Source organism: Elephantulus edwardii, unplaced genomic scaffold (genome assembly GCF_000299155.1).
Source record: "Elephantulus edwardii isolate Elephantulus edwardi_28Jun2011 unplaced genomic scaffold, EleEdw1.0 scaffold00302, whole genome shotgun sequence".
NCBI lineage: Eukaryota > Metazoa > Chordata > Mammalia > Macroscelidea > Macroscelididae > Elephantulus > Elephantulus edwardii.
This window is the reverse complement of record NW_006400052.1, coordinates 2,360,811-2,372,564: the sequence shown is the minus strand read 5'-3', so window position 1 is coordinate 2,372,564 and position 11,754 is coordinate 2,360,811. Positions and strand designations below refer to the sequence as shown.

The 11,754-nt window shown below is 51.1% G+C and overlaps 1 protein-coding gene across 2 annotated transcripts; it reads left to right on the top strand.

The window, feature by feature from the left end:
- The first annotated feature begins 1,611 nt into the window (after positions 1-1,611).
- GSK3A (glycogen synthase kinase 3 alpha) lies at positions 1,612-11,453 on the top strand. 2 transcript variants are annotated; one of them, XM_006900936.1, is made up of 12 exons: positions 1,721-2,003; positions 4,316-4,503; positions 5,933-6,016; positions 6,155-6,265; positions 7,713-7,843; positions 7,938-8,044; positions 8,897-8,994; positions 9,069-9,164; positions 9,625-9,811; positions 10,126-10,218; positions 10,769-10,823; positions 11,109-11,166. In XM_006900936.1, exons 1-12 carry the CDS (start codon positions 1,721-1,723, stop codon positions 11,164-11,166), a joined length of 1,491 nt encoding a protein of 496 aa, XP_006900998.1. The 2 variants fall into 2 exon arrangements, with proteins under 2 accessions (XP_006900999.1, XP_006900998.1); XM_006900937.1 differs by having other exon boundaries at positions 1,612-2,003; positions 10,769-11,453.
- The last annotated feature ends 301 nt before the right edge of the window (positions 11,454-11,754 follow it).

The following is an 11,754-nucleotide window of genomic DNA, read 5'->3' as shown; positions in this document are numbered from 1 at the left end:
GCGTATGCTCTGGCCCTGCCCCACTGTGCTCTCCTGTGCCCTGTCCTCCTGTCCTGTCCTTGGGGCTTGATTCAGAGTGCCCCTTTTGGACTCCTCGTGGCCTTCAGAGGGCAGTAGGCTCGGTTTAGTTGGGAAACTACAACTCCCAGAAGACCCCGCTACTGGCTAGCTGTGCGTGTTGCAGCCGCGTGCACAGAGAAACCGGACGTGTACGCCTTGCCTTCTGGATAATGTAGTCCCCAAAGACATGAATCTCGCCCTAAAGTGCTAAATCCCCAGAACGGCAAATCCAAACACTGAATAGGTGAGATTTTTTTTTTTCCAGGCTTGAGTTAGACTGAAGAACACATACACGCACACGCACGCCCACCCCCAGTCTTTCCTCAACGACCTTTGGGGTTAAAAGGAAATCGATAGACAAAAATCTCTTCGCAGCCAGACTCACTTAGGAAGTGGGTGAACGCGGTTGAAGATGAATTCTATTTCTATCTCCTTTAACGTTCAGCTCAGCCTCCTGGTGAACCCATCGCTAAGAGTGTACCTGGAGATTGTAATGTTCTGAGAAACTGTTGCCCAAAATGTTTGAAGGGGGTAAGAGGCGGGTGTCTACACCTTGAGTTCCATCTTCCAGCATTCCTTGATCAATTTTAACACTTTCTTGGGTACTGGAGGAAGAGATTGGAGTTGTCAAAGTATATTTCAGTATCTCTCGGAGACTGCCGTCTGTCACCTTTCTCGCACACTTCTCACGGGACTCTTCTTTTCCTGTAAACCCTTGTGGTCTCGCCTCCAGAGAGGTCAGGGTCCAGCCTGGATTATGCCCCAGCATGCTTCGGGCTCCTCTTCTCTCCCTCCGGATCACACTGTCAAACTGGGAGGCTACTTGAAACTTCAATTCCCAGAAACCATCACGCCTTCCGTAGCAACTGCGCTGAAGCCTTGGTGTTAACTACATTTCCCGACAAGCACTGCGGCCTAGGGTACAGGAGAGGAGGCGGGCATATCTACTCCATTTCCTAGCCTATCTCGGGAACTGCAGTGCCCACTGGGACTGAGGAACCACACAGGACTCAATATCCCGACGTGCTTTGGGAACTGCTTTACATCCGCAATGCGGCGAGGGCGTGGCAATGACTCCATTTCCCAGTTTACCCCACGGTTCGATAGCAGCTAGTCTAGGGGCGCTGACTCCATTTCCCAGTGTGCTCCTGGCGTTGGTATACGCTAGCACAGTAAATATGCTACGGAACTCCACTTCCCGGCATGCATCAGGCTTATTAACTTTTGAGCTCCCTGCGGAGTGACTGTGACTGTTCGAGGCACTTCTCGGGGTTTCTCACTGCCGCAGTGTAATAAATGTGAGGCTCTGATTCTTTTACAGTGTTGTAGAATCCACCGGCTCCAGTTAACGGATTGATTGCTTGGGACTTTATTTCCCAGTATGCAAAGCGAGCTGTTGTCCCCGCCTTCTGAGGTTTGGCGAACTCAATTTCCCGGCGTGCCACAAGGCTCTCTGTACGGCCCGCGGGCTCAGGGCGGCGACAGCGACGCGCAGGGAAGGCGGACTGCATCTCCCGACGTGCCCCGAGGCGGGCGCTGGGCCGGAGCCCGAGCGGCGCGGCCTGGAGGAGGCCGGAGCCCTGAGGAGGCGGCGGCAGCAGCAGCGGCGGAGACAGCCCGGGCTGCCCGAGCCCCGTGGCCTGGGCCTGCGCTCGGCGCCATGAGCGGCGGCGCACCTTCGGGGGCTGGCCCTGGGGGCTCGGGCCGGGCACGGACCAGCTCGTTCGCGGAGCCTGGCGGTGGTGGCGGAGGCGGCGGAGGCGGCCCCGGAGGCTCGGCCTCTGGTCCAGGCGGCAGCGGCGGCGGGAAGGCGTCGGTCGGGGCCATGGGTGGGGGCGTGGGGACCTCGAGCTCCGGGGGTGGCCCCAGCGGCAGCGGTGGAGGGAGCGGCGGCGGCCCCGGCGCGGGCACCAGCTTCCCGCCGCCCGGAGTGAAGCTGGGCCGTGAGTACTGGTGGCGCCCGTGGTTGGTGGAGATTGGGGTATCAGTGTTCCCCCCAGTGCTGATCACGTTCTTTTATATGCCCTGTTTAGAACCAGAGGTCGCTCTGCTTCTTAGAAGTGGGATTTAGTCGCTCTCCCTTCCAGAGAAATTTATTACTTAACTTGGTGCTTAGCATCAGAATTACTAGTCAGGAGAAATGAACCACAGACTATTCTTCCATTACCAATGTCGTGAGTCTCTGAGCCTCCAAAACAGGAGTCTGACGTTTTTCTCCCTTGGAGAACAGAATCTGGGATCACTGTCTATTGCAAATGGTCTAAAGTCATTGTCTCATAAGAAAATAAGAATTAGATCGCTATCCCACAGAAAGGGACATCTGAATTTGCCCTGCCGCCGAGAACTGGCATCTGGACCCAGCATCCTTTATAAACAGGGATTTGCCCCAGAGAACACGGTAAAGATTTTTTAAACCTGACAGCCAGGTCTTTTTTCATTTAAAACATCAGGCCTACCATTATCTTTAGTTCAACATACATAGAACGTACCTTCCATGGTGGAAATTATTGGTTGCTGCTACTTAGAAATAGAACAGGTGTCTCCAACCCCACAGAGCAAGGTCACCGTCCCCTAACAGCCCATTCACTCACTGTCATCTAGGCAGCTCTGGCTCATGGTGACTTCGTCAAGTTTATAGGGTAGTAAGTTGGTGGATTTGAACTGTTGCAGACACTTTTTGGGTTAGCAGAGCAACCTGCTATGGCTTATGCCACCAGACCACCCTTTTAATCCGTGTTTATTGTTGTGTACCGTTGAGTTGGAACCAACCGGTAACTGACCTTCTAGCAGGTTTTCAGAGGCAGTAAATCATATGGGAGGAGATTGCCCTTCTTTCTTCCGCAGAGCAGCTGGTGGATTTGAACCATGCACCTTCAGATTGGCAGCGCAGTTCTTAAACTAGGCCACCAGAGCTCCTTTATTAATCCATAGTTGTTATTTAAAGACCATAGATTTTTTTTTTTAATTAAATCCCCTACAAAAATGGAGTAGGGGAATTGGTTCACAGTCTTCTGTAGAATATAGGTCAGAAATTATAAATGCTTTTAATAATTATTGTGGGACATGGTGTCCAGTGAAAAGTGCTGCAAGTTGTCTTCTTCCAAAAGGGAATCAGATGTTACAGGACCCTCAGTGGATAGGAGCCACTAGTTCTCAGATGGGAATTGGGAATGATAGTTTTAAAGAACTGAGACTGGGATGGCCTTGTGATAATAAACTCTTAATTTTCGCAGTTGTGAGGAAGCTGTACCATCCAGATAAGTCAATGCCTTTTCTAACCCCAAAGTATTTGTATGAGAAGTAACTCCCCACAAAGTTAGGGTCAAAGCACTACAACTTATTGCAGGAGAGGTCATTTATATCTGTCACCAAGAACCAGTGGTAAAGCTACCAGCTCTGGCTTGAAAGGACTTAGAGATCAGTAAACCTCTGCCACCCCGCTGTAAACTGAAAAGTTAGTGCTTTCCCAAAGTAGGGTCAATACCTCAGGGTTTATGGTTTCTTAAGTGGTAGAAGAGGTCTAACCCAGAGTGGGTAGATTTGTCCAAGAGGAGTCTGTTACGTTTTGCTTCCTATAACTAGAATGGGTTCCTAACCTCTGAAGAACACAAGTTTAAGTGTCCATCATGGGGATTGTACAGTGTCATAGATCAAAATGTGTATGAATTGTTGAAGGGAAAACCAGTTTGCTCTGTATGCTTCCACCCATATAAAAATATGAGTTAAAAATAAAGATTTCTATGCCAATAGCCTCCTCTCTATGGAAGGAGGCAGGATTTAGGATTTCCTAAAAAGAAAGAAAGGAAGGCCTCAGCAGGATGGACTCAGCAGGATGGATTGCCAGTGACTGTAACCCTGGGCTTGAGCGTGGCCGAGATTTGAGTGGGTGCAGGGTAAGGCAAGGTTCAGATCTGTAGTTCCCTGTGAGTCGAAGTCGACTCAGTGACCACTAACAACCACAGAGAAAGGAAAAAAGGGAGCTCTAGTGGGGTAATCGCTCGGGAATTTTTTTGCTAACCCAAAAACTATACTTCAGGTGGTTCAAATCCACCAGCAACTCTGAGGAAGAAAGGTGGGCAGTCTCCTGTATGATTTACAACCTCACAAACTCAACAGGAGTGTTGTGTGTGAGTCAGTTCTGACTTGATGGCTTTAAGGGTTTCTTTAAAAAGGGGAAAAGGCCAAAGAGGCTGTTTCCTCCCCACAATACCTGGATGAGGTGGCCAGTGGATCATGTGTCCCCTTTATCTCCCAGGTGACAGCGGGAAAGTGACCACAGTAGTAGCCACATTAGGACAGGGTCCAGAACGTTCCCAAGAAGTGGCTTACACGGACATCAAGGTGATTGGCAATGGCTCTTTTGGGGTCGTGTATCAGGCACGGCTGGCTGAGACTGGGGAGCTGGTGGCCATCAAGAAGGTTCTCCAAGACAAGAGGTTCAAGGTACCTTATGGGGCAATGAGTACAACTTGGTGAGAAAGTGCCAGCAGGAGAGATGAAGCCTGTGCTTTCAGAGGGGATCTCACTGTGGACAAGAGGAGAAGAGCATAGAGAAGGGACTGGGGTTTAGAAAAGATGAGGAATAAAAAATGGGGGGGGGGGAAGATGAGGAATGTAGAATCCAGATGATTTTAGACCTGATATTACTGAGCATTTATTGAGTTTATAAGGTTCCCAAGTGGTGTATATGGCTTGCACCTGGCTACCACCAGAAAGGCTGATAGTTGAATACATTCTCGTTGGTGTCTCAGAAAGGAAAATCTTGACAAGCTGCTTCTCTGAAGAGTATGTATAGTCAAGAAAACTAGAGAGCTCAGTTTTACTGTGTAACGTATGCTTTCTGGGTAAGCTTTCAGCTAATTTGCTACCAGTTATTTGAGGATTGGTAGTGTTCTTCCCATTCTGAGTAAACAGAAAGTTCTACTCGGATCAGTAAATTGCTTTAGTATGTAGTAAATACCTAAGTCGAGCGTATGTGACCTGTGCAGTTCCTAGGTCCTGTGTCTTAATCTCTAGTTACACTTCTTCCCAGAGGAGAAAAAAACTGGCAGGCTATGAAGGTCCACTCCACCCCAGGTGCTTGGCAGGTGTGTGGTGTGCTCACCAAATCCTATACTGTGCTCATCCCCTTGATGTACCGGTAGCTAGTAGAGGCCCAGCAAGCTAGGAGAGGTAGAGGTCTAACTGATGGCTGAAAGACTGGCATTTAGAGTGTGGCCCAGTTTGGGTGTAGAGCTGTGTCCAGGCTGGAAGAGGAACATGGTAGGGACCAGTCTCTTGGGCATGGTGTCAGTTAGATTGAGTCTCCTGAACTGAAAGCCATGGGGAGGCCATGACTTAACGGGGCCCATGGAGGGGAATAATGGAGGAGAATGCTATGACTAGGCCTTCTCATGGGAGGCTGAAGCCTCCATCCCCTTTTGGTTGGTGAGGATTGGAAATCAGATCTAGAACTTAGGATTCAAAGGCAGGTGTAGAGACCAGAATGCTTCCAAGAGAGGCAGTAGGGAGTGATGTAGACCAGGGTGAACGGAATGGCTACTACTTATTGTGACTTGTGCCAGGGAGAAAAAATAGGCCCTGTATTGCTAGGTTTTTCAGAAGACGCTAGATTTGTATATGAAAGTCTTGATATGTTAATAAGAGAAACTGAGAAAGTTTTAAAGTGGCCAAAGGACAGATCTGGTTTGGTGGACCCTGCTACTGCTGGCCCACAGGGTTGTGTATGAGGAACATAAACTGGGATAGCAGGAGTGGCTATTTCGATACAGAGTCCAGAGTCAGGGAGTGGGGCTGTGGTGTGGCAGTATGAGGGGGGAGAGGCATTGAGGGCCAGTTGTGTACTGAGGCTCGCTCATCTTCTCTCCTCAAGAACCGAGAGCTACAGATTATGCGGAAGCTGGATCACTGCAATATTGTGAGGCTGAGATACTTCTTCTACTCTAGTGGAGAGAAGGTGAGCACTTAGGTGGGGACCCTCCACCCCCTATCCTGCCTGCTTTCTCATGACTCCAAGGCCTTCTCCCTTTACTCCCTATTTCCACCTTCCCCCATCCCCGCTCTTGGTTTCACACTTCTCCCCTGCTCCATGCAGAAAGATGAGCTTTACCTAAATCTGGTGCTGGAATTCGTGCCTGAGACCGTGTACCGGGTGGCTCGCCATTTCACCAAGGCCAAGTTGATCATCCCTGTCATCTATGTCAAGGTGGGCAGGCAGGAGGTTCTGAGGCTCAGTCTTACAAAGCCAGGGGCTCCAGACCCTTTTGCCCTTTGTGCATTTTTCTCATTCCCCAAGTTTGCATTGGTCCCAGTCTGTGTCATTGTCCTTGCCCTCACCCTGGTTCCTGTACCCGTTAGAGCTGAAGCTCCCCTAACACAAGGGAGGTTCAGGTGGCCCCCACTCAAGACCTGGCTGAATCAGCAAGGTGGGCTGACTGACCATGAGTTCAAGGAGGTGTGAGGTAATTGGTTCATACTGGGAGTCTGGTGGGGTGAGCAAGGTTATGTATGGATGGGGAAACACTGAGGTTAGAGCCATCTAGGTCTCCACAGAGGAGAGGAAAGGCTTAGTGCCCACAGAGCCAGAAATACATCTTGTTATCCATTGTGAGTGCTCCCTGGTTCCCCAGATAGTGTTGGGATGAATGAATAAATGAATGGATATATGAATGACGCCCAGCATGTTGAGCTTCATGGGGAGAAGGTAGGTGGGCCCCAGTGTACTGCAGGTTTGCGTGGGCCCAGTTGCTCCTCCTAGTGGCTTTCAGCACCCCACACTCGAGTGAGCCATGTGAGTTCTACCGGTGGGTGTTGCTGTTGGGCTCACCTCCTGGAGGGGAAGTTCTTTGCAAGCTGAACAGTTTGGGGGCACAGCTGACCTGGACTTGGGCCATGGCCTTGTGTTGTATTCATTTTGGTGAGGTAGAAAGGCTGAAACCACCCAGCCGCCTCCACACGAGAGGGAAGCACAGGGAATTAGGGAAACACAGGAAGTCGCAGCCTCACCTGGTTTAAGAGTGAGAAGGAGACCAGGTACATCTTGCTGAGGGGAATGTGACAAAGAGGAGGGACTTGGGAAGCAGGCTTCTGTGCAGTGGAGAAACATGTAGAGTGATTATTTATGCCACACCCTGGTTTAGGCCTTTCGATGCAACACTGATGAAGACACCAACTTCTCTGCTCTCTTGGCAGGTGGCTTTAGTGAGTGGGAGGGAGAGTGGCAGGAAGACGAAGCTGGAAAGGAGCTGGGTTGTGGGTGGCTGGGATTGAGCCCTTCAGCCAGTGGTGTCTGTGAGGGGAGAGCAGAGTGCCCGGCTCTTGAGCGTGCTTCCCAGCGAGGTCTGCCGACACAGGTGATTACAGCATTCTCAGAGTGTGGGCCAGGGATCAGCATCTTCCCCAGAACTTGTTGCTGTTGCACGCTCTTAGGCACCACCCTCAATCTGCTGAGTCAGACATTCTAGATTGGAGCTCAGCTGTCCTTACTTTAACAAGACCTTTAAGACGATTTCCACCAACGTTCAAGAACCAGAGGTTTTAAACAAGGGTTCTCTACCTCTGTGGGGCAGCGGATGAGGGAGAGTGGGCCAGGAAGGTGGTGTGTGTTGTAGAGGGAGCTAAGCTAGAGTTCTGTTGTCTCCTTCCTGCCACAGGTATACATGTACCAGCTATTCCGGAGCTTGGCCTACATCCACTCCCAGGGCGTGTGTCACCGTGACATCAAGCCCCAAAACCTGCTGGTGGACCCTGATACTGCTGTCCTCAAGCTCTGTGACTTTGGCAGGTAGGCCTGACCTAGGGCCTGCTGGGTAACAAAAGGGGCAAAGGAGGACCTCAATTCTTGCCTGCGTTTTACCCTTGCCCTTCTGTTCCCACAGTGCAAAGCAGCTGGTCCGTGGAGAGCCCAATGTCTCCTACATTTGTTCTCGCTACTACCGGGCCCCAGAGCTCATCTTTGGAGCCACTGACTACACCTCGTCCATCGGTCAGAGTTGGCAGGAGGGTGGCGGTGGGGGCTGACAGTGGGGTCCGGGTTGGTGTGCTGTATGCCAGGCTCAGAGATGACAGCTCAACATCTGTTGTTTGATTTAGTCTTCCCAAACTTGGCAGGCTGATGATGGTATGTTTTAAAGAGTGGTGAGGCCACCTGCCCATCATTACACAGCTGGGTCTTGGCAGGACTGGGATTGAAAGCTGACCTGACTCCAGAGTGCACAGGGACTCAGGGTCCTTCTGGTTAGCGCTCTGGTCTCAGCCAGTGGGGAGGGGCTGGCAGTGATCTTGAAGGAAACTGGGAAGGAGGGAGGCTTTGCTACAGCTTCCCTCATGACCTGCTCCTATTTTCTGTCCTGTGGGTGGGGATGCCAGCGCCACCTCTGTGGCATGAGGGGAGTGAGTGTGAAAGGGTTTGGGAGGGAACATTCAGAAGCAGCATGAGGAAGCAGGGTTACAGCGCATCCCACAGCAGGATACAGGTTGGGAGGTGAGAAAGGCAGGCTGGAGCTCACAGCTTCACTTTCTGGTGACCCAAAGATTGCACTTCCAAGTGCTAGTCTTGTCAGCAGGTTTGAGCTTAGTGCAGTCTATTTTTTTGAGGCTTGAACCAGAATAAGGAGCACAAAGGTCCCTGAGCAGAAGACTGAAGAGCAAGTGAGGTTGGGGATGAGTCAAAGTACAGGCTTCAGTATTGTTGTGTGACCTTGGGCAAAAGACTTCCTCTCTGAGCGTAGCTAATGGGGTTCCTTATACCTCTCAGGCTGGCTATAAAGAGTAAAAGGGGGAGGCAGGGGCAGTGGCTCCATTAGCCCAGCTCTGATCTTCCTCTGTTGCTCTTCAGATGTGTGGTCAGCAGGCTGTGTACTGGCCGAGCTCCTCCTGGGCCAGCCTATCTTTCCTGGGGACAGTGGGGTAGACCAGCTGGTGGAGATCATCAAGGTGAGAGTGTGACCAGAGTGGGTTAGAGGACAGGGTTGAGGATAAGGCCGTGTCTCAGACCCTTCTGTCCATAGGTGCTGGGAACACCAACCCGGGAACAGATCCGAGAGATGAACCCCAACTACACAGAGTTCAAGTTCCCTCAGATTAAAGCCCACCCCTGGACAAAGGTGAGGCAGGGCTATGAGTTCTGGCAGCATGGCCAGATACGGGTGGTGGTGGTGGTGTGGTGTCCACCAGTGTTGGGGGCCCCTGGGAGGCCCACTGGTCTAAGAGTCTAGCTACAGAACATGGGAGGAGGATAGGAATAGAATGATTTTTCAAGAAGTAAGTTAGTATCTGTCATCAGATTTTAAAGTTTTTGAGGACTCACAAGTAAGTTCAGATTCCCTTTTTTGTGGTGAGTAAACAAATTTAAAGTAGGATCCATATGATAACATTATGGGACCTTGGGTACCAGCCCACTGGACATAAACAGCACTCCTCAATTGCTGTGCCTGTTTCCTTACTTTGAAAGTGGATCTGTAAGAGGCCAAAAGGGAGATCTGAAGTGGGAATCATGGCAGAATGAGTACAGGGGGACAGCAGTGCCATTTCTTACCTGTTTAACCCCTTGTGCCCGCTTCCCAGGTGTTCAAATCTCGAACGCCCCCCGAGGCCATCGCACTCTGCTCGAGCCTGCTGGAGTACACACCATCCTCGAGGCTCTCCCCACTGGAAGCCTGCGCCCACAGCTTCTTTGATGAGCTACGATGTCCTGGAACCCAGCTCCCCAACAACCGCTCGCTTCCCCCACTCTTCAATTTCAGTCCTGGCGGTGAGGGCACAGCCTGGGATCTAGAGACTAGAGAAGAGCCTGGTGGTGAAGATAGGAGTGGGAGGTGGGTGGGGTGCAAGGCCTGGGGCTTTGGGGAGATGCCCCCCAGATTCAGAGGGAGCTGAACCTCTGTAGCAGCACTTTTTATTTCTCCTTGTGCTGGGCTTGTGCAAAGAGCTGTATGGCCAAAAATGCTCTTAAACAACTGGCCTTGTTCAAAACGGGGTGCCATTTGGGGCCCCTTCCTATCCTGACTGGGTCTCCAGATGCCTTGCCCTGGTGCCTTGCTGACTGCATGCCAATCCTGTTTCTAGAGCTCTCCATCCAACCATCTCTCAACACCATTCTCATCCCTCCTCATTTGAGGTCCCCGGCAGGCTCTGCTACTCTCACCCCGTCTTCACAAGGTAAGCTGAAGTCCATCTGCTAAGGGTTAGTGGACTGTTTTCAGTCTGAGTGTGTTTGCTGTTTACACTGAGTATTTTTAGTATGTGTACAGACATCTTACAATACAGGAATGGTCACTTTTATCAGATGTGTTGCCTACATTTAATGTCTAAAATGCACATTGGGAAAGCCAAAGAAATAAGTGTGGCTGGTATAGGCAGATAAAACAAAAAGTTGGGATTTGTTGCCTACCTTTGAAAGCTGGGGCCATTTCCTTTTTTTAAAAAAAAATAAAATAATCTAGATTTCCTATTTTCTTGGGAAGAACAACGGATCTGGCAACAGTAGGCAGACTTACCTCCCTTATGACTGTAGTTGGCTCCAGCTCCCCCTTCTCTGGGGCTTGCTCTCTGGCGTCATTCACTTAGTCTCCCATTCACTTTGGCATTTGAGTTTGCAACCCTGGACCTAAAGGGATTATTCTCAACTCTTACTGTACTGCCTGCCTCGATTGCTATTCCTGGGAGGGTCAGAAAGGCAAAACCTAACTGACTCCCCTTCCTCCCTCAGCTTTAGGTGAGCCCCGGCTGGGCTCAGACCGGCAGCCGACCGATGCCACGGCTACCCTCACTAACTCTTCCTGAGGGCCCTATCAGCTACCCTTCCATTCGGAAGCCTCATGGGGGCTGGGACAGAGGGCCACAGCCTGCCATGGTCCTCCTGCCCTGGCTGGTCCCCTAGACTCAGGGGCAGAGATACATGAATCCCTGTCCCCACCTCCAGTCCCTCCCTCACCGGCTTCACCCCTGCGGTGGGCTTTTTAAGAGGATTTTAACTGGTTGTGGGGAGGGAAGAGAAGGAAGGAAGGGGTTGGGGGGCTCACAGACCTCCTATCTCCTCAACCCCCTCTCCTGCCCCCAGGTCTCCACCTCCTCCAACCGCCCCTTCCCCTCCTTTATCCTTTGTAAATAGAACCAGCCCAGCCCCTGCCTCCTCTGCCCTCCCTGGTCCCCAGGTGTAAATAGATTGTTATAATTTTTTTCTTAAAGAAAAGGTTGATTCGCACCATCCAACCTAGCCCCCTTTCCATTTCCAGCTGTGTCTCCCCTCCTGTCTTCTGCCCCTAAGGTCTCCTCCCTCTTCACCCCAACCTGGAGGACAAGGGGAGTGGGGAGCTCCTAATTGTTTTAGTTTCCACTGTAAGGTTTGCCTGTGTACAGACCTCCGTTCAATAAATTATTGGCATGAAAACCTGCTTCCTCTTTGACAGTCTGTTTCTGCAGAGGGAATGGTACCCCTGGGGCGCTCTGGGCCAGGGTGGATACACTACTTCAGGCAGGGGACAAGGTGCAGAGAACCAGCCTGGACTGGCATGAAGCCTCTGTCCCAGCTTTCTCTGCAAAGCACAAGAAGCATGTTCAGGCCAGCTTTAGGCACTCCAAGAGGCTTGGGAGGCATCTGCACCAGAGGAGGGTTGTTATTCCCGGTGAAAAATGGGAATCAGAGATCCCAAAGCCATAGTGGTAGTAGCAGTCAGGGCTTGAACAAAGGGCTCT

What these genes read in the sequence shown, in the direction of transcription:
- GSK3A (XM_006900936.1), top strand. Translation starts at nt 1,721, where the DNA reads ATGAGCGGCGGCGCACCTTCGGGGGCTGGCCCTGGGGGCTCGGGCCGG. An exon ending in TCTACTCTAGTGGAGAGAAG is followed by an intron (nt 6,017 to 6,154) that starts GTGAGCACTTAG and finishes TGCTCCATGCAG; the next exon opens with AAAGATGAGCTTTACCTAAA. An exon ending in TCTCACCCCGTCTTCACAAG is followed by an intron (nt 10,219 to 10,768) that starts GTAAGCTGAAGT and finishes TTCCTCCCTCAG; the next exon opens with CTTTAGGTGAGCCCCGGCTG.